The following is a 25,361-nucleotide window of genomic DNA, read 5'->3' as shown; positions in this document are numbered from 1 at the left end:
CCATAGGGAGGCGCCCACTTTGGTACCATTATTATCCAATTGATTTGGCTTTTTGTTTTTGAACCACTATGTCTCTATTTATATTATTATCTACTTTACGAAAAATTCGAAAGTTAATTCTCGTGTTTTAATTTGCTCTCTATTGTATTTTTAAAAAATGAAGTCAGTGTAAGGGTGAGTTTAGATAGGCGATGTGTTTATCTATTATTAGTATAAAAACAGCACTCAATCGCCAATCTAAACTCACCCTAATACTTGTTGCATTTCACCGTTGAGAAGGCAGTGATGAACTTGATAAGGGTGAAGAGAAAGGGGGCGGACATGGATTATTTTGAGAAGGTTCTACTTCATGTAGACTTGGTAATTGTAAAATTAATGAGCATTTGATTACTTTTGAGAAGGTTCCATCAATGATTATTTTGTCGTCCTTCATATAATTAAAAACAAAAGACTCTGACAGATAAAAAGATACATCATTTTTATTTATTAAATTTTAAAACTATGGTAAACAAACTTTTTGCAAGCCTGGAGCACACCCACCACCACTACCGCAGCCGTTGTCGCCGCCACAACCAACGCCACCAACCTTGTTAATGATCTTTACGACTTTTATAAACTCAATAAAACTAGAAATAAATAAAAATCCACAAAATGACTCCCCCAGATTCATACACCAGTAAACAAGAGAATTTATTATTACTATTACAGTATATCAAATTCAGCTATATATTGCTTTCAGCAGCAAATTCCCGCGGTTTTTTTACATGATCGAGCAACCTTGTGGGTTTTCTTCACTAAAACATTCACCTGTACGCCCGCCGTACCTGTAGTAGCCACCGCCACCGCCGCCGCCGCCCCAGCTGTCATAAACGGGCCTACCGTAAGTCTCGTAACATGGGAACGGTTGTTGGGGTGGTCCACCATAATAGCTAGGTCCTCCACCATAGCCATTATAATAACCTTCGGAGCAAGTATACCCAACTGCATACGCCATCGGTGGTAAAGGAGCAGCTGCAGCAGGTTCCGCAACCTTCTGTGGCGGCGCAGCCGCTGCCTCTTTCGGTTTATCAGGCTTTTTCTCCGCCGCCGCCTCTTTAGGCTTCTCCGGTTTCTTCTCACCGTCTTTGGGCTTTTCCGGTTTCTTCTCAGCTTCTTTGGGTTTTTCCGGTTTCTTCTCAGCTGCTTCTTTGGGTTTTTCCGGTTTCTTCTCAGCTTCTTTGGGTTTTTCCGGCTTCTTCTCAGCTTCTTTTGGTTTGTCGGGTTTCTTCTCCGGTTCCTTGGGTTTCGCCGGCGACTTGAGTTCAATGCTCTTGATGGATCCACCACCTTTGTAACATAACTTGTCCCTGATCTTCTCCGGGCTACAGCATACCACCGTGATGGTCACCGTATTAGCCTTTTCATCGTACATCTGGTCTCGTATTTCTCTTGTTCACAAAAAAAAGAAAAATCAACTCAGACACCATTTCTCACCGTTAATCTCAAAGAACAAATAATTAAAAATGTTACAAATAATATGCAGAAAACCATGAAAAAAAAACAAAATCAAAAATAGAAAACTCACGAGGGTATTTACAGAGCACTTTCTTGACCTTCTTGTAACATTTACTGCACTGAAGGTCGACCTTCAGCACCATTATCGTCACCTACAAAAGAAAAATTTTACATGCATCATTACCATTAGCTAACAAATCTGGTTAACAGAGACAAAGAGAAATTGGAAACAGAGGAGCATGAAAAACAATAAAAGAAATTAAAAAGAAATGGGTATCGGATGAGATTTTAGGAACCTTTTCAGCCATAGCTTGGATCCCCAGATCTGGTGTGAAAAGGAAAGAAGCAAATGCAAAGGTGTTAGAAAATACTACTAAGAGAGCGAAAGGCTGATCCTTAGAGAGGCTTATATATATAAATTAAAAGCTTACGTTAAAGGGAATTTAAGCTTATTTATTTAAAATGTTTATAATTAATTCAAATTTTAGAAAGTTTTACTAAAAATCCGTCATCAAGCATAAGTAAATCTCGTTTTCTAAATTATGTTTTAAATATGATTTTTTTGTCATTAATATTAATATATCAAATTTAATGCATATTTTCATTAAAATCTCGAATCAAAATCAATATTTATAATATATATTTAGGAACCAGTCTTGAAGTATATCACCATTTTTCCCTTTAAATAAATTCAATATTAATTACTCCCTTTAAATAAATAATAAACTTGGCTATTTAAATAAAATATTTTCAATACTTTCAGTTTGATTTGTGAATCTTTGGTATATATTTTAATATCATTTATTTATATCAATACTCAATTAAATATTTTAAATAATAAAACTTTTATATCATTTTAAAAGAATCTAAACCCAAATTATCAGGAGTTATTTTACAAATATTATTTCCAAAATAGAAAGCACACAGATTAAATTATAAAATAATTTAATATTTTTATTTGATACACGTAATTAAATGTGTGCATTGTACAAATATGTAATTTAGTTAATTTATATTTAAAGAATAAAAACCAGCTTAGTATATTATTTATTTGGCTCGATGTAGTGCATATAATTGATAAAAGTTATACATTGGTAATTTTGTTAACTTTTTAATGTTTAATTTGAGTTTTTTAAGGTAATTATGCGCTTCAGTATACTTTGAACCCACATCTTCCTGTATTGACAATAATAGTGATGCCAACTGAACTAAATACTAAAAAGTTAACATTATTATCTTTATATACCAATATATAACTTTTATCAAAAACATGTATGACATTGGACAAATAAAAACGTAAATACTAATATCAAACTATATATTAAATAAAAATAAATAAATAAGACACAAGAAATATATTAAATAATAATATAATATTTAATTTTTGTGTAAATAAAAATATTAAGATTTAATGGGTTTGGTACATAAGTTAAAGCATATGTTAAAGCATGGAGGGTGGGGAGTTTGGTGCGCCGACAAGTATCCAATAGAAAAGATACACGTGGAGAATCAAATACAAAGGTTGTCGTTATTATGATCAAGGGGGGTTGCAAAGCAGCTTTCGATTGCTGACTTTCAAAGCCATCCGTATGATCTGACGTTGATTAACAAATCATGATCATGTTATGTACATCTCACCTTCTTATAACTTACAATCTAAATTATATCATAAAAAGTGAATCTATTTCTAAATTATAAATTGCGAGTCTTAGTTTGATTGAGATTGGTATTATCGTCATTGTAAAATGATGTACGTTCGAATGTGCTGAAGCGCATTATTCTCGTATTTAAGAGTTAAGAATAAGTTATAAATAATTCTAGACATTATATCAAAAAGAGCTGATATGATAAGAAGTTATAATGAAATTGGTTTTATTTCACTTTAACATCTTTAAATTTATCATTTAATCAAGTATTAATATCATTTAATCAAGTTTTGTGAGAAGGTTTGTTCCAAAATGATAAAACTACAATTAAATTACTTTGAAATTTGTAATATTGTAAGCTTATATAATGGCATAATTTCATTTTGCCCCTTCCTCATAAACAAGTTTTTATGGTTTCACCCTAATCACATCTGTCTCTTAGTCAAACATTAAATGTTAATTCAAAGCATATTTAAAATGTATGGATTAAATTATAAATGTATGCGCTTATCATATGGATAATTTTAAAAAAATTTAATGCACGGATAACTTGAATCGACATATTAAAAATAATCAATATTTTGATCAAATTTTAAATATGCTCAAGTTATATTTGAGCTTGTATTTAACATCTAAGCTAATGTCCAGGCTAACAAAAATTTTGATGAATGCTATATTGATACTTTAAGGGCTAACTTAAAATATTTTAAAGTTTGATGATTAATTTAATTTTTCATCCAAAATCGGAGGATGTATGATGAATTAACCCAAGAATATCAAAAGGAAGTATTTTTGTAATAATACTTTTTTTGGGTCAAATTTACTCATTAGTTTTGTATTATGCATAAATCAAGAATTTATTTATTTATTTTACTTTAAATTGGTTAATTTCAGTTTTGATTCAAAACAGTGACAAGTTAAATCCGTTAACTTAAATTTTGCTATTAATCTCGTAGTATGCATAAGTTTTAGATTCAATTAATGTTTTCTAATTTAATCAAAATTAATATTTATATTTTCATATTCGAAACTTTAGTCATAATTAAAACAAATTATGTTAAATCCATTAATTAAAAGATTTTTTTTGTGAATATTATATAACATTACTCATGTGATAGGTTTGCAAGGTAAGATTTTGAAAATTACATAATTTAACAAAAACGAATTTATTGATTGCGATTTGGTCAGAACCAGAATTTTAATATTGAAAAAGTACAAAAAATAAATATTATCGAATTAGTGTACAATGACCAAAACATAGTATAGGGACTTTTAGCAAATTCCACCATTTTATTATTGGGGCCGGGGATAGGTCTTTAAGAGGTGCGAATAATTACAAGAGCATATGCATTGCACCCCCACATGCCAACCGTACACGTGTCCCTATGTACAGTGGGTTGCAACATCGGCAGCACCCTCCTCAATGAAGGTTAACTCCGTGTAGTAATGGTAAATCCATCTTTATTAATTTGTGGAAAATTGGAGCCATTCTTAATTTGGAAGATTTTGGGAATCGGCGCTTAATTAAGGTAAAATCACTGAATGCATCCATTTTCATATCATCCCATACCGAATTTATACAAAATTTCTTAATGTAAACTTACAAATGCTACTAATTTTACCAGATTCGGGTTGTTTTTAAGCCTACCTGCTTGCTTCCATGAATTTGATGTTGAAGGCGAACCCTAACCCTAACCCTAAAGATGACGCTAAAAAGACCCGAACTGTCGATCTTGGAAACGGAAGCAGTGTAATTTACGTTCCCAGGTTTTTAGCATATGATGTCGCCTGGGAATTCTTCAATTACCTCGACAATCACATCCCTTGGACCAGACCCACCCTTCGCGTCTTTGGCCGATCTTGCACTCAGGTTCTTATAAATTCCCTGTAATTTACTCAAAAATTTGATGTATGGGTTGTGGAGGGAAGCTTTCTTTATATGTTCTTTTAGCCACTAATTATTGATTACTAGTATAGTGTATTTGATAAAGAAAGAGACGTTTTTTAATCGTATAATTTGGATTCGAGTCGGGTCGGACCTTATTTCGAGAATTTAGCTACCATCAGTTTAGTTTAGTGTTTTATTTGGGAGTGGGGGTCTTTGACCTTTGGTATCTTGAAGTCATAAGGGTCTTAGCTAAATTCAAAGTCGAGTTGGGTCGACTCTCATTTCAGGAATCTAGCTATTTAGTTTAGTGTTCTTTTTTTTTTTTTTGGGGGGGGGGGGTGTTGTTTGACATTTGGTATCATGAAGTGACAAGGGTCGTGACTAAATTCAAAGTCGAGTCGGGTAGGACTTCATTTTAGGAGGCAAGGCAAGACACAACCTAAAACCTTATTTTATGGGGCATTGGGCTTTCCTTCCTACTCGATTCAACAGGCATTGGTAGTTTAGTTTCATCACTTATATTGGAATGTTTTACTTTGTTTGGTAGTGGCAGTTAAAAGAGTAATGGTATAGGCTCCCTTTTTGTGTTGGCTATGCGTGACCCTGTTTTGCCTTTTTATTGTATTTTTTCAATGTTGCCATCGAAATTGTTAGTTTGGTATCATCATCTAATTCAACTTTGAACCATTCTTTATCTTGATGATGATCGCTACAGTTTTCGAGTTTGTTGTAGTGATGGGTATATAAACAAACTGATATTGATTTCCCTTTGAGAAATAGGCTGTTTGTTAAGCATGGATGGTTGGTAATGCTAGCTTTTAACATGCATATGATCACCATTTCAATTTCGTATTGATGGGTATGTAAACAAACCGATATCGATTTTCCTTAGAGAAAAAGCATGTTCTTTTAAGCATGGATTGTTGGTAATATGATACCTTTTAACATGCATGGTTTCCACTAACAACTCATGTTATCTTTTTCTCCTGTTGAAATTTGCATATTCCCTTATGCACGCAGCCTAGAGACACATGTTATGTTGCAAGTGCAGGGTTGCCGGACTTGATTTACAGTGGATATCAGCCTCATGCTTATTCTTGGGATGATTTCCCCCCACTTAAGGACATTTTGGATGCGGTAAGTATGCGGTCATCTCACCTCACTTGTGTTTTCGTAGTTCCTTCTCTAGTACGATCTAATGTCTTTGCTTGTCTTCTTAAGGTCCATAAAATGCTTCCTGGCAGTACATTTAACAGCTTGCTTTTAAATCGGTATAAAGGGGGTAACGACTATGTAGGTTGGCATAGTGATGACGAGAAGCTCTATGGATCAACCCCGGAAATTGCTTCTGTTTCCTTTGGATGCGAACGGGATTTTATCCTGAAGAAGAAAAGTGGCAAATCATCCCAAGGTGCAAAAGCTTACACTCCTTGAACCTTGTAGAAAACTGGGTTTTTAATATTACTTCCATTGATGTTTGTTTTTGTTGTGAATGTGCTAGAGAGAAGATCTGATGACAAACCTCCATTGAAGAGGTCCAGGAAGAGCAGCCAAGATGATCAACACTCGTTCATGCTCAAGCACGGATCTCTGTTGGTAATGAGAGGGAACACTCAGCGTGACTGGTTACACTCTGTGCCTAAGCGTGCAAAGGTGGAGACGACTCGAATTAATCTCACCTTTAGGCTTGTTCTGCAGGAGTGAATATGTATGTATTGGTTAGCACTGGATTTTGGTTTGGAAGGTCTGTATGGCCGTGTTGTTGGATCTTAGATCCCAATTTTGTGTACATCCAAGCATGATGATGCATCGATAATGGATGTAGCTGTCTTAGCTTAGCTATGCATTTGTTGCAAGTAAGCTAGCTTGAATATAGTTTTACTGTATTTATCAATCTATGGAATATCAATATTTAAGGGATAAATTCTCAAAGCTGTAAGCTATTTTGTATATTAAATTAAAATTTGTGTAATTTTGAGATTTATTTTAATTATATGCTTAAAGCATATCTCGGACAACTAATAAAAATCAACACCGTGTTAATAGAATGGTACATCTAAAATTATGAATTATCTAACAAGTAACAAACCAATTAATTAATCTATAATCCACGTGGTCTGTCTGGCTTGGATTTGAATCAAGGATTTAAATTTTAATCCCATTTAAAATAATAAAAATATAAAATAACTCTATATTAATTTTTATATATTTAAATTTAAAAATATGTTTTTAAATAGTAAAACAAGTTTATTTTAATGGGCTAGGTTGTGCAATTTAATCTTGATCTAACTCGATCTATGAGCACTTTTAATGATGTAAATCTTAATTAATTATAAGTAAATAAAAATAAAGAAGGGAAGACAAAAATGTTCATATTTGATAAATTGATAATGCATGGGATAAATATTAAAATTATATACAAATTTTAGTTAAATGTTCAATGTGATACATAAATTTTGATTTTGTGCAACTATATACATGAAATCTTGAATTGATTTAATTTTATAAATCATTAACAATGCTATCGTTGTAGCATCATCTTACACTTATATATTATATAAACAAATAACTATATTTACCTAACATGAAAATAAATGTATGTATTTCTTTAAAAATTGTGTACAATTAAATCAAGATCAAAATTTTATGTGTACAATTGAACCAAATCAAAGTTTCATATGTATAATTACAGTAAATTAAAATTCATATACCAAATAGGCTAAATTTCGTGTATAAATTTAAAAAGGGTCCCTTCTATACACCATAAAAAATAGATGTTCCCGAACACTATAGTATCCATTATCATTATATCAAATATACAACTAAATGATAATATTGTTAGGAAAGTAATAATGTGGGAGAAGTGAGTTGTGTTACAGCATGGCATGCTACATATATACACACATACATACACGCATGCATGCATGGAAATGGTCAAACAAAAGGTACATGATAATATCCATTGGTTTTAAGGATTGAAACAGCAAGTCAACAACTTATTTCCACCAAAATTATCATTGCATAGTTTAGTATGTGGCTGTAGGGGAGGCTATGAGGGTGGCATGTAATGACCTTTATTTATTTTTCAAAAGTTTTAACCATTCAAATCCCGCAAACCTTGGGGGTCTCTCTTCCAAAATAATACACCAAACCTCTCTACCTCTCATTTTGGGCATCATTTTCTTTCCTCCCTACCCACTCCCCTCATAAGTTCCATTTCAAGTTTAGTTTCAAGGCTTCCATTTTTTCTTTTTCTTTTCCAATTTTTCATCATTTTCTCCTCTTCAACGTATCCTCACCCGGTCAGGTTCCTTTCCAATCTATGTTCAATCATATCATCTCATTTATGCATGCATGTTGAGTGTATGTGGTGATGATATTGTTTTAGTTTTAGCTTACAGGTTGTAGGCATGCATGTATGCATCTATTTGCTATCTTTTCTAAGCACCCTCTGGTATATTTCACTCATATTATCTCATTTAGGCAAGCATGTATGCATAAATTGTGAACATGTTCTGTCAGTTGATTGTATGTGGTGATAACATTATTTAGTTTTAACTTAAGATGTTGTAGGCAGGCATGGATGTATGTATGAATTATTTGCATATGGTAATACGCAAACATGCATCCAATGTGGTCGGCCTGTTGAAGGGGAAAAAGAAACAAAGAAAGAAACAAGGTTTTTGTTGAATAATATGAGCATCCTTTGCAACACCTACACCAATTTATGGCCATATATTCATGATATCTACCGCTAGAGGTCCCTCGTATTTAAGATTTAGTCCCTATATTATCTTTCATTTATAATGTCATTTATTGGTCCAAATAGTTAATACCATTAATTATTTCAATGCTAACTAAATATAATTAAGGATCATACATAATTAAACATAATTAATTATGTATGTATGTATGTATGTATGCACGTATTGATGGAACGATGACATGATGCGCAGGTGAATAAATTTTCCAAGAAAAAGAGGGAAGACAGAAAAAAATGGTGAACATTTACCGCCGGGCCAACAGCGAACGCATCCCAAAATCCTCTGGTTCAGGTTCACCAAAGGCAGAGGTAGGAGAGATTGATACCAGAGCACCATTTCAATCCGTCAAAGCTGCCGTTAGTTTATTTGGAGAAGTAGCCGTCACCAAGGAAAGACGCACGCCCAGAAGATCAAGACTTTCTTCAGAGGTAACCAAATTTTTTTTTAAATGCAGCGGTTTAATTGTAACTTTAGTCCCTTCATTAATTGCAACTGATAAAACCCATTAGTTATTGTCATTAAAGTTATGACATAGAAACAACCTTAAGCATTTTGATCGTGTGATCGAAAATCTTCATATCATTACTAATGGCAACAACCGAAGTATTATCAATTTGTACCTATTAGTAACATTATTAAACTAGAAGGGGACAATTGTGCTAAATTAAAATGGTCAAATTCTATAAAAGGTCCGGATTTAGTCCATTTACAGTAATTTGATCATTCTAGTACCTCTACTTTTCAAAATGTGTAATTTTAATTCTAAAGCTAACTCTTCTTTTCCATTAATTTCATCAAAGAGAAAAATGTATAATATTCATCTGAAAAAATATGCCAATATGCATACACTACAAGACCGGATGTTAAAAATAAGTCACCTCAAATTGCTTGAAGGAATTAATGGAATCAAATGATAGTAGAAGGACTAAACCTACAAAACGAATGCATAGCACAGGGATCTTTTATAGAATTTGACCAATTAAAGTAGAAAGATGAAATTTCATACTTCATAGGGACTAAAATCAGAATTATACCCTGATTTATAATCAGTAGGATTAAGCTGTGATTACTTACGAATAATTTATGTTTTGCAGAATGTAATAGACAAAGAGACGCAGCTTCTTCTAGCAGAGAAAGAGTTCAACAACATGAAGCAAAAGCTAGAGAGCGCCGAAGCTACCAAGGCGAAAGCGGAATCTGAGCTCGAAAGCGCCAAGAAAACATTGCAGGATTTGGCCGAGAAACTCAAAGCGGTGACGGAGTCGAAGCAATCGGCGATCGAAGCGACCGAAGCGGTGAGGGAACAAGGCACTCAACTTGAATTCCAGAAACCGCAGAACAACCAAGAATGCGAGGGGAGGAAGAAGGAGTTGGAGTCAGCGAGGGAGCAATACATCGCCGTCGCGACGGAACTCGATGCCAAGAAGCAAGAGCTGAATAAAGTCAGGCAGGATTTCGACACGGCGTTGGAAGTGAAATTGGCGGCGTTTCAGCAGGCGGCGGAGGCGCAGCTCTCGGCTAAAATGCATTCCGAGAGGGTTACCGAGCTGACGAAGCAAATCACGGTGATGAAGGAAGCGATTAAGCAAGTGAAATTCGCTACGCAACAAGTGTACAAAGAGCAGGAGAGCATAGCGGCGGATAAAGAAATGTTGCAGAAATCTTATGAGAGTGCTAAAGAGGAAGCGGAGAAGAAATTGAAGGCTGCGAGGGAAGCGTATGATCCAGAGCTAGCGAGATCTCTTGAGGAGAAGCTTAAGGAAACCACGGAGGAGGTCGAAGCGTTGCAAGATGAGATGAAGAAAGTTCATGCTATGGAAATGGATTCCGTTAGGGTTTTGACATCGGAACTTAACGAAGCTACGACGACGCTGCAAATGGTGGCCGACGAAGAGTGTTCCCTTCGGAATTTAGTGAGCTCCATTAGGATGGAACTTGAAGAGGTGAAGAGGCAACAACGAGAGAGTGAAATGAAGATCCAAAATGAAAGCGAAAAAGAAGCTCTTAGTGCTGATCATAACATTAGGCTTCAACAGCTTTTATTAGAAACAGAGAATGCTAGAAATGAAACTCAACAGATGAAGAAGAACATGGAAACGCTGAAGAAAGAAGCCGAAGAGGCTGAAACGGCAGTGAAGGACTTAAAGCAAAAGCTAGAACTCGCTTTACAACAAGCCGAGGAAGCGAAAGCGGCGGAGAAGAAGGCGCTCGACGAAATGCGGCTATTAGAAAAGGGGACCGGTAGGGGAAAGATAAAGATATCCAAAGAAGAATTCGAAGCGTTGAAAAAGAAAGTAGAGGAGTATGGGAATTCATCGGAGCAGAAAATAGCTGCTGCAATGGCGGAGCTGGAAGCGATAAACGCGAGCAAAAACGAAGCGGATGAGAAGGTGGTAGAGAATTTGCAGGCAATCGAGGAAATCAAGGCCGCGACAGAGATGGCGGAGAAATCGGCGATGACAGCGGAGGCGGCAAAGAGCGTTCTCGAGGGTGAACTTAGAAGACGGCGTCAACAAGAAGAGGTAGTTGCAACATCGTCTTAACACGTCGGGATTGTGTATCATCTCACCGCCCGGCGGCGACCCACCCTTATCGATCGTTTTCCCTCCATTAACGCATTCATTGTACACTTTTTTTTAAATTCATTATATATGTATATGTATGTATATGTTACATATGAAATTGCTATCCTTCTTTGAATGAAATGGAACGGAAGAAACAAGTAAGGGTATTATTTTTCTTGGATAAATTATCCCAATGACCCAATTATAATTATTAGTATTTTTTTTCATCAAATTATGAAAAGAAATTATAAAAATAGTTATTTAATTATAAAAAATTACAAAATCATAGTTAATTATATGATTTTATCTGCTGTTCTTACAATTGATTAATGATAGCAGCTTTTAAAAATGTATAATAATAACTTTCACCCTTAATATTTATAAATTATATAAATTTAATGTTGACTCTAGAAAATGTTAACTCTCGATATTTAGGTATTATGTAATTTAATTGATATATTGTACATTTTTATTTCATTAACACTACTATTTCGTGTATTAAATAATTCTTATCCTAATTTGATTGATTTGAGTATTATTGTCAATGTAGTAAGATGTGAAATCGAGTGTGCTAAAGCGCATTATCCTCCTATTTATGAGTTCTGACACTTATGTAAAAAGTATAGAACCTATAATGAGATTGTTCAAAAATAATAATTATTGTCATGTTTAGTGGCAACAGGGTCAATTTTTTTCCTCTGTTCTAAGTTATAAAAATGAGTTTTCAGCTCTGATTAAAAAAAATACTTTTTAAGGCAAATTTCTCAAAATCGATTTGAAATTAATTTAAATATTTTTTGTTGTTATAATTTATTAGATGAATGTTTAGATTATTATTTATTTATATTTATTGTTTAGTTTTAGATTCAACCCACAATCAAATTAATTAAATTATAATTTATTGATTTAATTAATTTAATTATCACTTTAATTGGATTATTATCAACCATATGTGCATTCGCACTAAATTTTTTAATGTTGGTATGGATATTATGGAGTTTTTGTATTAAAAGTTAGATTACATTTTGCTTTATCTATCAAAATAATAACAAATGGTCCCTATGTGTTGCATCAAAGAGTAAATTAATCATTTCTATTAAAAATCTCTTTCATTATTTATATTAAAATTGATCATTGTACGTTAGCATAAGGTACATGTAGCACGTCACATGCAACTGTTTAATTATTTCATTAATCACGCTAGTTTTTAATAGTAAAATGGATTAAACTTTTAACATTAAAGATTGATTTACTATTTGATTTGTAGAATAATGACTAATTTGCTCATTTTTCGAGTAAATAGAGTAAAATGCAATCATACTCTTAATATAATGACCTCTATAATACTTTTACTTGCATATGTCATACTAAAATTGCTACTTGTAAGTGATTATAATTACCTTTTACAAATGGCGATGTTGCTTTTGAAACGATGCCTAAAACTATCAGACGCATCAATGTTTTTTAAACTAGATTGGTGGTTAAACTTGTCAAGCCATTGGTCCTGTTAAAAAATTATTAAAAATTAAAAAAATTACCTTTTTAAAAAATTGGTTCAATCATTAGTTTAACTGGTTTGATCACCAATTTGATCAAATTTTATCCAGTTCAATTGATTCGTACAAATTTTTGATCTAATCAATTCAAAACTATTCTCTATATCAATCAAGCTAAAATTCAATCTGCTTCGGCCATGAACAGAATAATTGTGCTAAAAAAACATGCATTTTAATTCATAATTTCGAGTCTCATTTCTCTCAATTAAATCGACTTTGAGATTTGAATCTCATCATTCGAGAGCAATGTTGAGATTTATTTTCATTTTAATATAGGATTTTAATATTGGAATTATTATAATTAATTGGACCTGTATTATTTATTATTTAGATTTGTGATTGTAATTAAATTATTCAAATAAATAAATAAATAAATAAAAGGCTATCATTCTTTTTAGTTCGTAGTTTGTTCTTTCTTTCTTTCTTTCTCTCTTGAACATCGAGTATTGGTTTAGGGTTTCAGGTTTCTACTTTCTATCGAGATATAGTCATGGCGGGTGCTGGAATCCACCCTTATCACCAGCAGTGGCCGCCGGCACCAGCTCCTCCGCCCCCTCCAGCCACAGCAACAGCGGTTCCTCCACCGCCTCCTCCTGTCCACCATCCTCCACCCGTTTCTTCTCATGATGAGGTCAAATCTCTCTCACTCCATTTACTCTACCTCCTCCTTTTTTCTTTTTTCAAGACTTATTGTCTGAGCCTCAATTGCACGATTTGATGGTGACAGAACCCTAATTGCCTCTCTCTCTCTGAGTTTTCTTTGAGAATCTGCAAATATAATAGTTTCTTTTTGCTTTGCTTAGCTTTGTAGATTCCATCGTTTCTCTCTTTAATATTTGGTTTTCTTTTTGCACTTGCTTTTTTCTTTTCCAAGATTAAAATAATAAATTTTACAATTGACAATAAAAAAATCATTTCTGTGACCGTCAACATATACCATTCTAAGATTTTGTTTCTTTAGTGAACGATTCTAACTGAATTTGCATTACAATTTACAAGAGTTCAATTATTTGGTTATGTTCTGGCGAAAGATTTTTTTTTTCATTTCCTTTTTAGTAACATTGGTGGAAGAAGCTGAAAATAAGATGAAGTACAAGCTAAATAAGAATTGTTTTCTGTATAAATGTGGTTATTAGGTAGTTATATGACTGCATCAGAGTTACCTGCAACGCAGATCAATTTGGGTTGCAGATAGATAACTAAAACATAGTTAACTATTTATAAAAAAAAATGGTACGATAAAGGTGGTCCTTGATTCGTTTAGAAGGAAAGAAATTCGATCCTTTGGAGCATAGAAGGTTGCAATTACTTTTTTTTTCATGCATTCATTATTATGTGTTATTTAAAAAATTATTAACTTTTGTCTTTAAAGAAGATTCAATTAACTTTTTAAATGGATTTTCGATAATCATCCATAAAAAGAAAAGGTTCCCATTATTAACATAATATCTATAACATCATAATCAATTTGGTTTGCAATTTGAATGGGATTAACCAAATTAGGCAACTCTGGTGTCTACAAATGTTTGTGGTGCATGCATTTGTACTTTGCATGTACAAGTTTGCTGCTTTTTCCTTGTATATCGTAAAAATAATATTAATACTTGTTCTGGATCCAGGTTCGGACCATCTTCATTACTGGTCTTCCTGAAGACGTCAAAGAGAGAGAGCTACAGAATTTACTGAGATGGCTTCCAGGGTATGAAGCTTCGCAGGTGAACTACAAGGGAGAAAAACCTATGGGTTTTGCTCTCTTCTCAAGTGCACAACTCGCAATTGCTGCCAAAGATGCCCTTCAGGTATTTATAAATGTATTTAACTGCTGGTTTTATTTAGTCATCTAAGATATGTCATCCTTTTCAAAGCACTGATTTTGTCTGATGCTGGGGGGTATTAGGAAATGGTTTTTGATGCTGAGTCAAAATCGGTATTGCACATAGAGATGGCGAAGAAGAATCTATTTGTTAAAAGAGGTGAGTCATCTTTAACACCTTGTATCATGCCAAATTTGAAAAAAAAGGCTTGCATGGAGACATACAGACAAAAAATGTTTTAATCTGGAGATCAAGTAATGCAAAATACATAAAGTTGTTCCTAATGATCCTGAAGTATAGAAGATGATGAGATTATGGTTCAAAGAACAGAAGAGGATTGAGTCAATTGGTTCTAGAGGTCTGCTCTTTAAATTCCTCCTGTATTTGTATTTGGGGTTTACAATTCAGACCATGACAAGAAGAGGAACTGTTGAAGAGAAGGAAATAAATACCAGTCCTTGGCAACCCATTTTGTGGGTGAAATGATAAGTAATTTTATCAAGTAAATATTAAGAAAATGATCCATATCTAAATATACAGAAGAGGGAATAAAAGCAACTGAATGTATAGTTTTGAAATAGAGAAAAATAGATACAATTATTGGTTTTTGAAAGGAAGTGTTTTAAATCATATTTGTAAGGAGAGTACAAAAAATGTATCCTTGTTAATTTGTCTTTGTTTTTACAGGGAGAGGTTTGTAGCAGATTCTGTAGGAATCTATTTATGTAAAAGATCATTCTTTTACTTTGTTGATATTTATTCTGTAGGAATTGTAGCAGATTCTAATTCGTATGATCAAAGCAAACGTTTGCGAACTGGTGGCGATTATTCACACAGTGCTTATACTACTCCACCTCCGTTTCACCCTCCTCCTGCCCCTGTTTGGGGCCCACATGGGTAAGAAGCTATGTCAGGATGTTGGATACTGCTATGCTATGGTCTAGTTTGCTTAGTCATAGATAGTTGAAGGTGTAGGTACAGCATTGCTTGTTAAGTTGAACGCTTTTGTATTTGGCATAGGTATTTATCTCCAACTCCTCCATATGATCCTTATGGAGGTTATCCTGTTCCTCCAGTGCCAATGCCTACCCCTACTCCTGTACCAGCTCCTAGCAGTTATGTGCCTGTTCAGGTAATTTCTACGCTCCACGTACCACTTTCTCCTTTGGTTTAGATTTAGTATAATTTTTTATTGGTCGTTTATAGTTGGCTTGTTGGACTTTTTCTCATTCCTTCTGGGAAATCTTGGGATGCAGCATCCTTTATATGTTTTTTTTATGGCACTAAATGAAACTATCTTTGATTGGCAGAACACCAAAGATAACCCTCCTTGCAATACCTTATTTATTGGCAATCTTGGAGAGAATATTAATGAGGAAGAACTACGGGGCTTATTTAGCGCGTAAGAACATCTTAGCCTCTGGCTACTTTAACGGTCAATTTTATTTGTGTGAATTTGGGTTGATATCTGTTGACAGCCTGGTTTATTTCGTACTTATGCTTTATGCAGTCAACCTGGTTTTAAGCAAATGAAGATCTTGAGACAAGAAAGGCATACTGTTTGCTTTATAGAGTTTGAAGTAAGTTCCTTTCTTCTCTTAACCTACCTGGATGTAACCAGTTATTCATGGAATGCAATTTTCTTGGGTTTTTATTCTTAAGCTTAGTGTTTGTTTCCCCAACTTGTAGGATGTGAATTCTGCAAGCAATGTGCACCACAGTTTGCAGGGTGCTGTGATCCCTAGTTCTGGTTCTATTGGCATGCGAATACAGTATCCTTTTTGCATTTGTGGCTTTACTGTTTTAAATGTTCTTGTTTTCCTTTGCTTTGTTTCTTGGTATGGCAACTATTGCATATATATTAGTGCTTTATACATGTGATGTTTATGGGCTTGTGGCTTGATTCACGTCTGTTGCAGAATCCAGATAGGTTTTCTACCTAATAATTACCATTTCTACTGCTTCTCGGCATCTCAATGTGGGTTAAAAGGTGATATTTCCACAATTGTTTTCGTGAAGATTGTGTTTTTAATGGCAAATCTTGATTCTTATAACTTCAATCTCTAAAAAGAGTGGTTGGGTAGAGAATTCTTTGATTCTTTTTGGTGTGTATATCTACGGTTTGATAATGCTGAATGCCAATGAATAAAATTAGAAAATAAAGGGACTTCACATTAAGCTTTATATGAACATAATGAAATTATGTAATTAGCTTTACATGTTTCATCTGTAACTTTACTATATAAATGCTTCAGTGAAACATGGTTGTCTTTCTTGACTTTATCATAGATATTCCAAGAATCCTTTCGGTAAAAGGAAAGACTCCAATCATCCCATTGCTTCTCCTGGTGCCAATGGGGCTCCACCAGCTATGACTTACCAGTAGATGAGGGGATGTTCTCTTTATATGCTCCAACAAATACAACTGCTACATGCTAGGATGCATCATGCAGCTATTGCATGCACCCATTTCATTGTCACCATCGGCATTATCATCCCTTCTCATGTCTTTGCACATAGCGGTATCATGAACACACCATTTGCTCATGTTTATTTGAATTTACCCAAGACATGCATGTGTCTGCAGCATTTGTTATGCCCGGTTAACTTTATAGGCTTTTCAGATAACTTTAATATTCTGTAGAAGTAGTGCATTATCTACAGGTTTGGTTAATTTGTGTGCTATTCCACCTCATATTGAACATTGACCATTCCATGATACTGGACTACTACCGATGCTCTATATCACGCAGCATACATCTGGGGTTGATCCATATACATCACATTACTAACATGACATTCAGTGCATGGCACTATCTTGAAGTAAACAGCGCAGAAAACAATCCCATTTTTTCATTCTATTCATGGAATTGTTAGAACCATTGCCATAGCCAATAGGCACTATTTGTTTCGGTAAACTGAAAAATGATGATTGCCATGCTTTTTAACATATTAGGGGTCTTCAAAACATAAGATTTATAGGAACTATTCGGAAGTATATATGCCTCTACAGACAAAATACACTACATGAATAACATTTCATTTGAAGAAAATCCAGATTTTCATATCATGGCACTATTATTATCTGAGAAAATGTAGGGAAGCATAACCATTGCCATAGCCATTGACACCATTTATTCCATTGAAGTGAAAGGATGATAATCATCTTTTGAACTTTTAGGGCTTGATAGATATAAGCGTCTATGATATATATATACATATATATGCAGGATAAGCTACTCTGCTTGAGGTAAACAGTGCTTCAGCTGATGTTTTGTTTCAGGTAACCTTTTAGTTATTTTTTTTTCATTTGGGTACAAATTATATAAATGGAGAAAGAGATGACAATTACAGGGTCTGAACCATGCAACTTCTAGTATTAGTCAAAGAGTCAAAAGCGAAAACATCCATATGTGGATGATTAGCTGACAGCACTTGGAAGTAAATAATTGCAATATATATTATATTTTAATTTTTTGGTCAAAAGGAATAAATGCTTGTTGGTGATAGCATAACTATGTTCCTTTTGGCCGTCAATTCCTAGAGGAAGTCCCTGGTCTTTTTATGTACTTTGGGTTTTTTTATGCAGAACATTAGTGTAGTTTAGTGTAGCGTAGTGCAGTGTGAAAGGAAATGAAAAATGGTAAAAAGAGAGAAGTTAATAAAAATTTTCTAACAGTGGTTGACTGGTTATTCTTTTATCCTTTGGTTACGATAGAAGTGTAATAATTTACGACTGTTTTAGCTTTGTAGAGTTGTTCAGTATTATAGTGGAGTATGCGAGGCTCACATATCTCTTGGTTTCTTGTATGCTTTGCTCGCTCACTTGATATTTGTGGTCAAATCATGGATTTTATAGTTAAAAGTCTAATAATGATTTGAATTTTCTTTTTAAAAAAATATTGTAATTTGAAAACATATCTGAACTTTTTAATTTGAAGTAATTCAAAACTTGGATTCATTAAAATTTTGAATGATTTGAGAATTGAGCTACAAGCCTAATTGATTTCAACCTAAATTATTAAAATTCAGAATCAATTTTAAAAAAAATTATATGCAATTTAATAAGTAACAAAATTAATAATAAAACATGTTCAAGTAATAATAATATAATAGTGAGATGATAGTGAAACGATGAGAAAATAAGAGTAGAAGTTTTAAGTTTGGGTTTGAACTAAAGAATTTTATTTGAGACTCGGTTTGTTTTTAAACGAGTTTTATTTTTAGTTTATCTAATTTTTTAAAAATTTTTGAATTAAAGTGACTTAATTCATGAATAAATCTATACCTCAAACTCAAAATTAATTCAATAAAAGAAATAAAGCTTGTTATTCAGGAGCCACTAGCATTAATATGGGTGCTTGAAACAATTTTATTTTTTCATAAGACTTTCAATCATCTCTAATTAGACAAGTTGTATATAAATAATTTCTTTTGGACATGGTTGTATGTAAATAATGGAAACTTGTCTAATTAGGTTTTGTTACTTTTACTAAAAGTAAGCGATGACAAAGTTCTAAATCTTTTGACTCTTGAAAAGCTCAATTTAATAGAAGAATTTAAATTTAATAATAATAATCTAGAGATTTGGCTTAAGTGGATAAATGATTGTGTAGCTTTACAACTCACCTAACCCACTGATTTTACATAAATCATTGTTAAATCTCTCTAAATCCAATTCAATTCCATGTATGTACCGTTTGTGTTTTGAGATACTATTTTAGATTATTTATATTTTTATATACATGAAAATAATTTTAATTGCACATATATATAAATACAATTATATGAAAAATTAATTTTAAAATTATTAGTTATCTTTCATAATTTGATCAAATGATTATATTTTTTACCTTTAAATGTAATTATAAAAAATTTAGAATATTAAAATATTGTACTAATCTTGTATAAGTTGGTATGTACTTGTTAAAAAGAAAAATGGGACCAAAAAGGATTGCCTAAATTAAATAATAATACGACTTAAAATCATAGAAAAGGGAATTGGCTTTGCCTAATTTTTTTTTTTTTAAAAAGCAGGAGGCTTGCCAAGTGGCTAACAATGGAAAATGGAATTGCAGAGGGATGACATTTAATATGTTTTACAGAGTGCAAGGCAACGACGCTTCTCCCTTCCACGGACTATAAAACACAAGTGTTTCATTAATTTTATAACTAAAAAGCTGCGTTCCCACAGCCGCTTTGAAACTGAAACCGCGTTGAAAAAATGGTAAAGCAAAGCCAGTATCTTCCATTTCACACTAACCCCCCCGCCCATGACATGATCTACAGCTATCTGACGATGACCCAATTCTATAATATCTGTACTACCTATAATATAATTTTTGGTAACTAAATTTCACAACTATTTTCTTTTATCTAATTTAATACTTGAATTTATTAATTAGATCTATTTTAATTTTTAAAATTAGATTTCGTCAAGATTTGATGATATAATCAATGTTACTAGAACATAATTGGGTTGATTAGCTGGACCGAAATATTGCAATTTGAACAAATAGATTGAATCGAAAATTACTTGAAATTGGTAAAGTTGAAAAAGAAGTTAGAACAAAAATAGACAGTTAAATATATTGAATTGATTTAAACTTTTTTTATTTTTATAAAATTTTTAATTATTTAATTGCTTATTGTTGGTCTAATAGTTAAATCGATCAAATTGGTTCAATCGAAAATTGGTGTTTTGACCGATTCAACTATCGGTTTATTTATTAAAATACTAGATATGACATTTTAAGATTATATCACGTCATCACTGAAAAATTTATATAATTTTTAAAATTTTCAAGTGATAATGAGATATAAAATAAACCAAAATTTAAATAATTTTAAAATACCACGTGATCAAACCTTTATGTTATTCCTATCCAAAAGACCAAAATAAACTTAATTATCTAGTTAAGTGTTAAAGTGAAAAAAAAAAAAAAAAGCAATGCGTGGCTAGATGCCAAGTTGAGGGACAAAAATTATATTATCCCTCTGTATTTATTATCGTCTTGTCTCTCTTCACTTCAAATTGCTGCTGGTCAATGACTGCTTGGACTTTGGTCTTGGTGAGTTTTCCACCCATCTGCACTCTCCAAGTTCATACATACATGCGTGTATATATATAGAGAGAGAGAGTATGCATTAAGAAAGGTAAGAATCTATATCCTTGTTACCCTTTGGAGGAGAATGATGAAAGGTAACTTTCTCTTGCCATTAACCTTGCTCTTGTGTTTCTTGTTTTTAGAACAAAACACTGGTCTTGTTGTTTATGCTTTGAATTCTGATGGGGAAACCCTGTTGTCTTTGTTACCTCACTGGTCAGCCTTACCTTCTTCTTTAACCTCTTCATGGAATGCTTCTGATCCAAATCCATGCAAATGGGTTGGTGTTGAATGTGATTCTAAAACCCATAATGTCCTTACACTTAACCTTACAAACTTTGCCATTTCAGGCCAATTGCCACCTCAAATTGGTGCTTTACACCATTTGAACACCCTTGATTTGAGCAACAATAGGTTCTTTGGTCCAATACCCTCAGCTTTGGCCACTTGTGGTTCCCTTCAATACTTGGATTTGTCTAACAATGAACTCATTGGACCAATACCTAATACTTTCAATTCCTTGCAAAAGCTGAATTACTTGAACTTGTTTTCCAATTCCTTGAGTGGTGAAATACCAGAAACATTGTTTCATGTTACTGGTTTGGAGTACGTGTATTTGAATAATAACAACTTGAGTGGTTCAATACCTATGAATGTTGGTAACTTGAGCGAGCTTGTAGCTTTATATTTGTATGAAAATGGGTTGATAGGTACCATACCAGAGTCAATAGGGAACTGTAGTGAACTACAAGAACTTCTTTTAGATGGGAACTATTTTGTTGGGGGTTTGCCTTCCAGTATTATGAATCTCCAGAACTTAATGTCTTTGTATTTGAGTCACAACAGTTTCAATGGTGAAATCCCAAGTCCTACCAAGTGTAAAAATTTGAGTGTTTTGGATTTATCATTCAATAGTTTCAATGGGGGGATACCACCAGGGTTAGCCAATTGTAGCAGCTTGACTGAGCTGGTTATTGTACATAGTAACTTAACAGGTTATATTCCTTCTTCATTAGGCTTATTAGATCAGCTTTTAAAGCTTGATCTTTCTGAAAACCATTTATATGGTGAAATCCCATTTCAGCTTGGGAAATGTAAGTCTTTGAAACAGTTATTATTGTATGATAATCAACTCAAAGGTGAAATCCCAAATGAATTAGGGATGTTAAGTGAGTTGAATGATCTTGAGTTGTTTATGAACCATTTGAGTGGTGAGATTCCTATTAGTATTTGGAGGATTCCAAGCTTAGAGTATTTACTTGTTTATAAGAACAACCTAACAGGGGAATTGCCTTTAGAGATCACTGAGTTCAAGCAATTGAAAAACATTTCGTTGTACGATAATCGTTTCTTCGGGGCCATACCTCAGAATTTGGGGATCAATGCTAGTTTACAGCAGTTGGATTTCACAAACAATATGTTCAGTGGTACAATCCCTCCATTTCTTTGCTTTGGAAAGAAGTTAAGGGTGTTGAATTTGGGTCAAAATCAGCTTACCGGCAGTGTAACCGATGATATCGGAGGCTGTAAAACTCTGTGGAGATTGATCCTTAAGCAGAATAACCTCAACGGTGTGCTGCCCGAGTTTGCAGAGAATACAAATCTTGTACACATGGATATTAGTGAAAATAACATCTCCGGTCCAATTCCATCCAGCTTGGGGAACTGTAGAAATCTTACTTCTATAAATTTGTCCATGAACCGGTTCACGGGATTTATACCTTCGGAGTTAAGCAACCTAGTAGATCTTCAGACTTTGAATGTTTCTCACAACCTTTTACAAGGTTCTTTGCCATCTCAGTTGTCAAATTGTGGCAGATTGGTAGAGTTCGACGTGGGGTTTAATTCACTGAATGGTTTGATTCCAAATGCTTTGACAAGCTGGAAACAGCTGTCAACTCTTATTCTGAGTGAAAACCGATTTACAGGTGGCATTCCGTCTTTCTTGTTGGAACTCGAAATGCTTTCGGAGCTGCAGCTCGGGGGAAATCCGTTTGGAGGTAGTATTCCTTCGTCGATCGGAGCTATGAAGAATCTGATTTATGGCTTGAATTTGAGCAGCAATGGTTTGACTGGAGAGATTCCGTCGGAGCTAAGAAATCTGTTCAAGCTGGTTAGATTGGATTTATCTAATAATAATCTAACAGGGACTTTAATAGTTCTTGATGGAATGGATTCCTTGGTTGAGGTCAATGTTTCCTACAATCACTTCAGCGGTCCAATACCGACAACAATGATGCGTTTCGTGAACTTGTCCCCATCATCTTTCCTCGGCAATCCTGGGTTATGCATTTATTGTCTTTCATCAGGTGAGGAAACTTGTCCTACAAGCAATTACCTTAATCCTTGTAATGAAATGAAAAATCAAAGGGGCCTTACCAAATTGCAAGTTGCAATGATAGCCCTCGGTTCGTCTCTACTCGTTGTGGCACTCCTAGTTGTGGCTTCGACATTCATTTTCTGCAGGATAGAAAAGCAAGAAAATGAGATCTGTGTCGAAGAAGGCGCATCGACCTTATTGAACAAAGTGATGGAAGCTACCGAGAATCTAAATGAGAGGTATATTATCGGCAGAGGAGCACATGGAGTCGTTTATAGAGCATCATTGAGTCCAGGGAGTGATTTTGCTGTAAAAAAGATCAATGTAGCAAAGCATAAAGGAGGAAACCGAAGCATGGTTCGAGAGATCAAAACTATTGGGAAAGTTAAGCATCGAAACCTGGTGAGATTAGAAGATTTTTGGTTGAGAAAAGATTATGGATTACTCTTATACAGGTACATGCAAAATGGGAGCCTACATGATGTTTTACATAATAATAATGATCATACAACAAATGAGGCACAAATCCTGAAATGGAGTGCTCGGTATAGAATAGCACTAGGAACGGCTCATGGGTTGGAATATCTCCATTATGATTGTGATCCCGGTATAGTTCATCGAGACATCAAGCCGGAAAACATCCTCCTCGACTCCGATATGGAACCGCATATCTCCGATTTTGGAATTGCTAAGCTCCTCGACGAGTCTGTGGCTTCAGAACCGTCGATGGTAGTTGCGGGCACGGTTGGATATATAGCTCCAGGTATGCATAGTAACTTTGACCTTGATTCAATTTCGTTAAAAGTGTTGATTGCACCAAACATTCTCAAACTATTTTTTAGATTATAAATTGGTCCTTAAACTTAAAATGTTTTAATTGCATCCTTAAAGTATTTGTATTGAATCAATCAGCCAATCTCAACTTAATTATCAATTTAGGCATTAAATGTCAATTTGGGTTTAACATGGCACATTTTTAAAACATGTGGATCAAATTGTAAATATTTTATCACGGCATATCCAATTTGTTTAGGTAATTTGGTACACGTGTTCACAATTTGATCCACATATTTGAATATACTACATCACAAGTTTTAGCTAGCGATTTAACGTTCAAACCATTCAATGAAACCAATGGAAAGTTTTCATTTATTCAATTATGATACTTTAATTTAAATAATCAATTTGAAGACTAATTTTAAATTTTGATAATAGTTCGAGTATGTTCGGTGCAATTAACTTTTTTTTTAATATAAAGATGACATTCCATGTAATGATTAAAATGGGGTTGTGTTTTTGACAGAAAATGCATTCAGAACAACATGGAGCAAAGAAGCGGATGTGTATAGCTATGGGGTGGTTTTGCTCGAGCTGATAACCGGGAAGAGGGCATTGGATCCATCATTTATGGGGGAGACCGATATCGTGGGGTGGGTCAGATCAATTTTGAGCGGCGAAATCGAAACCGAAATCGGGAGGATCGTGGATTCGAGGATTGTGGATGAGTTGGTGGAATGGGAAGTGAGGGAGCAGGTTATTGATTTGGTTTTGGTAGCTTTGAGATGTACTGAAAAGGAACCAAGCAGAAGACCTGCAATGAGAGATGTTGTGAGGCAGCTCTTAAACACCAAACACCCTAGAAAGTCTAAACGTCAGAGCTAAGAAATTAGCTGGAAATTCTACTTTTTGATTATCATTCTCATAATTTGAAGGGAATACTATCTACGTTTTAATTCAATAATGTCCATTAGTCTCTATCAATTGGTACAATTTTTTCCTCCTTTATTTTCTTAATTATTTCGCTTATTATTGAGGGGTTTTCACTTTTTTGGGGAGAAGTTGGCAGACTCTTCAATTTGATTTTATGAAGAGCCAGAGTGATTCAATAGAATAAGAATGCTTCATCGGGTGACTTAAAATGTGGAGTATGTGCGGCACACATCCACCTACCAAAAATATTTAAACATTTACACTACGACATATAGAGTATACTTATAAGCAACTATGTTACCGCCACTTTGGCTCAACACTGCAGCTATGGCAATGGCCATTGTGTGATACGAGAATATGGGCAATAGATGAAAGGCATAATTAATTTGCCCTTAATTTGAGATCATTATCATTACAGCTGGAAATCAATTTAATTCAACAGAATAGAATTGGATCTAATTTAGAAATGTATAGATAAAATAAATAAATTAGGTATAA

The 25,361-nt window shown here is 33.8% G+C and overlaps 5 protein-coding genes across 5 annotated transcripts; 4 read left to right on the top strand and 1 right to left on the bottom strand.

The window, feature by feature from the left end:
* Positions 1 to 454: 454 nt before the first annotated feature.
* On the bottom strand, positions 455 to 1,939 carry LOC105776115 (protein PYRICULARIA ORYZAE RESISTANCE 21). The gene is made up of 3 exons (XM_012598607.2): positions 1,791 to 1,939; positions 1,565 to 1,646; positions 455 to 1,425 (listed from the first exon to the last, which is right to left on the bottom strand). Exons 1-3 carry the CDS (start codon positions 1,800 to 1,802, stop codon positions 761 to 763), a joined length of 759 nt encoding a protein of 252 aa, XP_012454061.1. The 5' UTR covers positions 1,803 to 1,939; the 3' UTR covers positions 455 to 760.
* Positions 1,940 to 4,500: 2,561 nt separating this feature from the next.
* LOC105776116 (DNA oxidative demethylase ALKBH2) lies at positions 4,501 to 7,000 on the top strand. The gene is made up of 5 exons (XM_012598610.2): positions 4,501 to 4,669; positions 4,766 to 5,010; positions 6,049 to 6,165; positions 6,250 to 6,439; positions 6,530 to 7,000. The coding sequence occupies exons 2-5, from the start codon at positions 4,801 to 4,803 to the stop codon at positions 6,730 to 6,732; spliced, it is 720 nt and encodes a 239-aa protein (XP_012454064.1). The 5' UTR covers positions 4,501 to 4,669; positions 4,766 to 4,800; the 3' UTR covers positions 6,733 to 7,000.
* An 850-nt stretch (positions 7,001 to 7,850) lies between these two features.
* Positions 7,851 to 11,544, top strand: LOC105776113 (WEB family protein At1g12150). The gene is made up of 3 exons (XM_052621879.1): positions 7,851 to 8,330; positions 8,985 to 9,220; positions 9,887 to 11,544. The coding sequence occupies exons 2-3, from the start codon at positions 9,026 to 9,028 to the stop codon at positions 11,333 to 11,335; spliced, it is 1,644 nt and encodes a 547-aa protein (XP_052477839.1). The 5' UTR covers positions 7,851 to 8,330; positions 8,985 to 9,025; the 3' UTR covers positions 11,336 to 11,544.
* Positions 11,545 to 13,310: 1,766 nt separating this feature from the next.
* On the top strand, positions 13,311 to 17,411 carry LOC105776114 (cell wall integrity protein scw1). The gene is made up of 9 exons (XM_012598606.2): positions 13,311 to 13,543; positions 14,532 to 14,711; positions 14,810 to 14,885; positions 15,494 to 15,623; positions 15,747 to 15,858; positions 16,037 to 16,128; positions 16,237 to 16,306; positions 16,416 to 16,498; positions 17,016 to 17,411. Exons 1-9 carry the CDS (start codon positions 13,403 to 13,405, stop codon positions 17,110 to 17,112), a joined length of 981 nt encoding a protein of 326 aa, XP_012454060.1. The 5' UTR covers positions 13,311 to 13,402; the 3' UTR covers positions 17,113 to 17,411.
* Positions 17,412 to 20,743: 3,332 nt separating this feature from the next.
* Positions 20,744 to 24,910, top strand: LOC105776576 (receptor-like protein kinase). The gene is made up of 2 exons (XM_012599304.2): positions 20,744 to 23,916; positions 24,457 to 24,910. Exons 1-2 carry the CDS (start codon positions 20,919 to 20,921, stop codon positions 24,813 to 24,815), a joined length of 3,357 nt encoding a protein of 1,118 aa, XP_012454758.1. The 5' UTR covers positions 20,744 to 20,918; the 3' UTR covers positions 24,816 to 24,910.
* The last annotated feature ends 451 nt before the right edge of the window (positions 24,911 to 25,361 follow it).

Source organism: Gossypium raimondii, chromosome 10 (assembly GCF_025698545.1).
Source record: "Gossypium raimondii isolate GPD5lz chromosome 10, ASM2569854v1, whole genome shotgun sequence".
Taxonomy (NCBI): Eukaryota; Viridiplantae; Streptophyta; class Magnoliopsida; order Malvales; family Malvaceae; genus Gossypium; species Gossypium raimondii.
The sequence above is the reverse complement of the archived record's forward strand: the minus strand, read 5'-3'. Positions and strand labels throughout refer to the sequence as shown.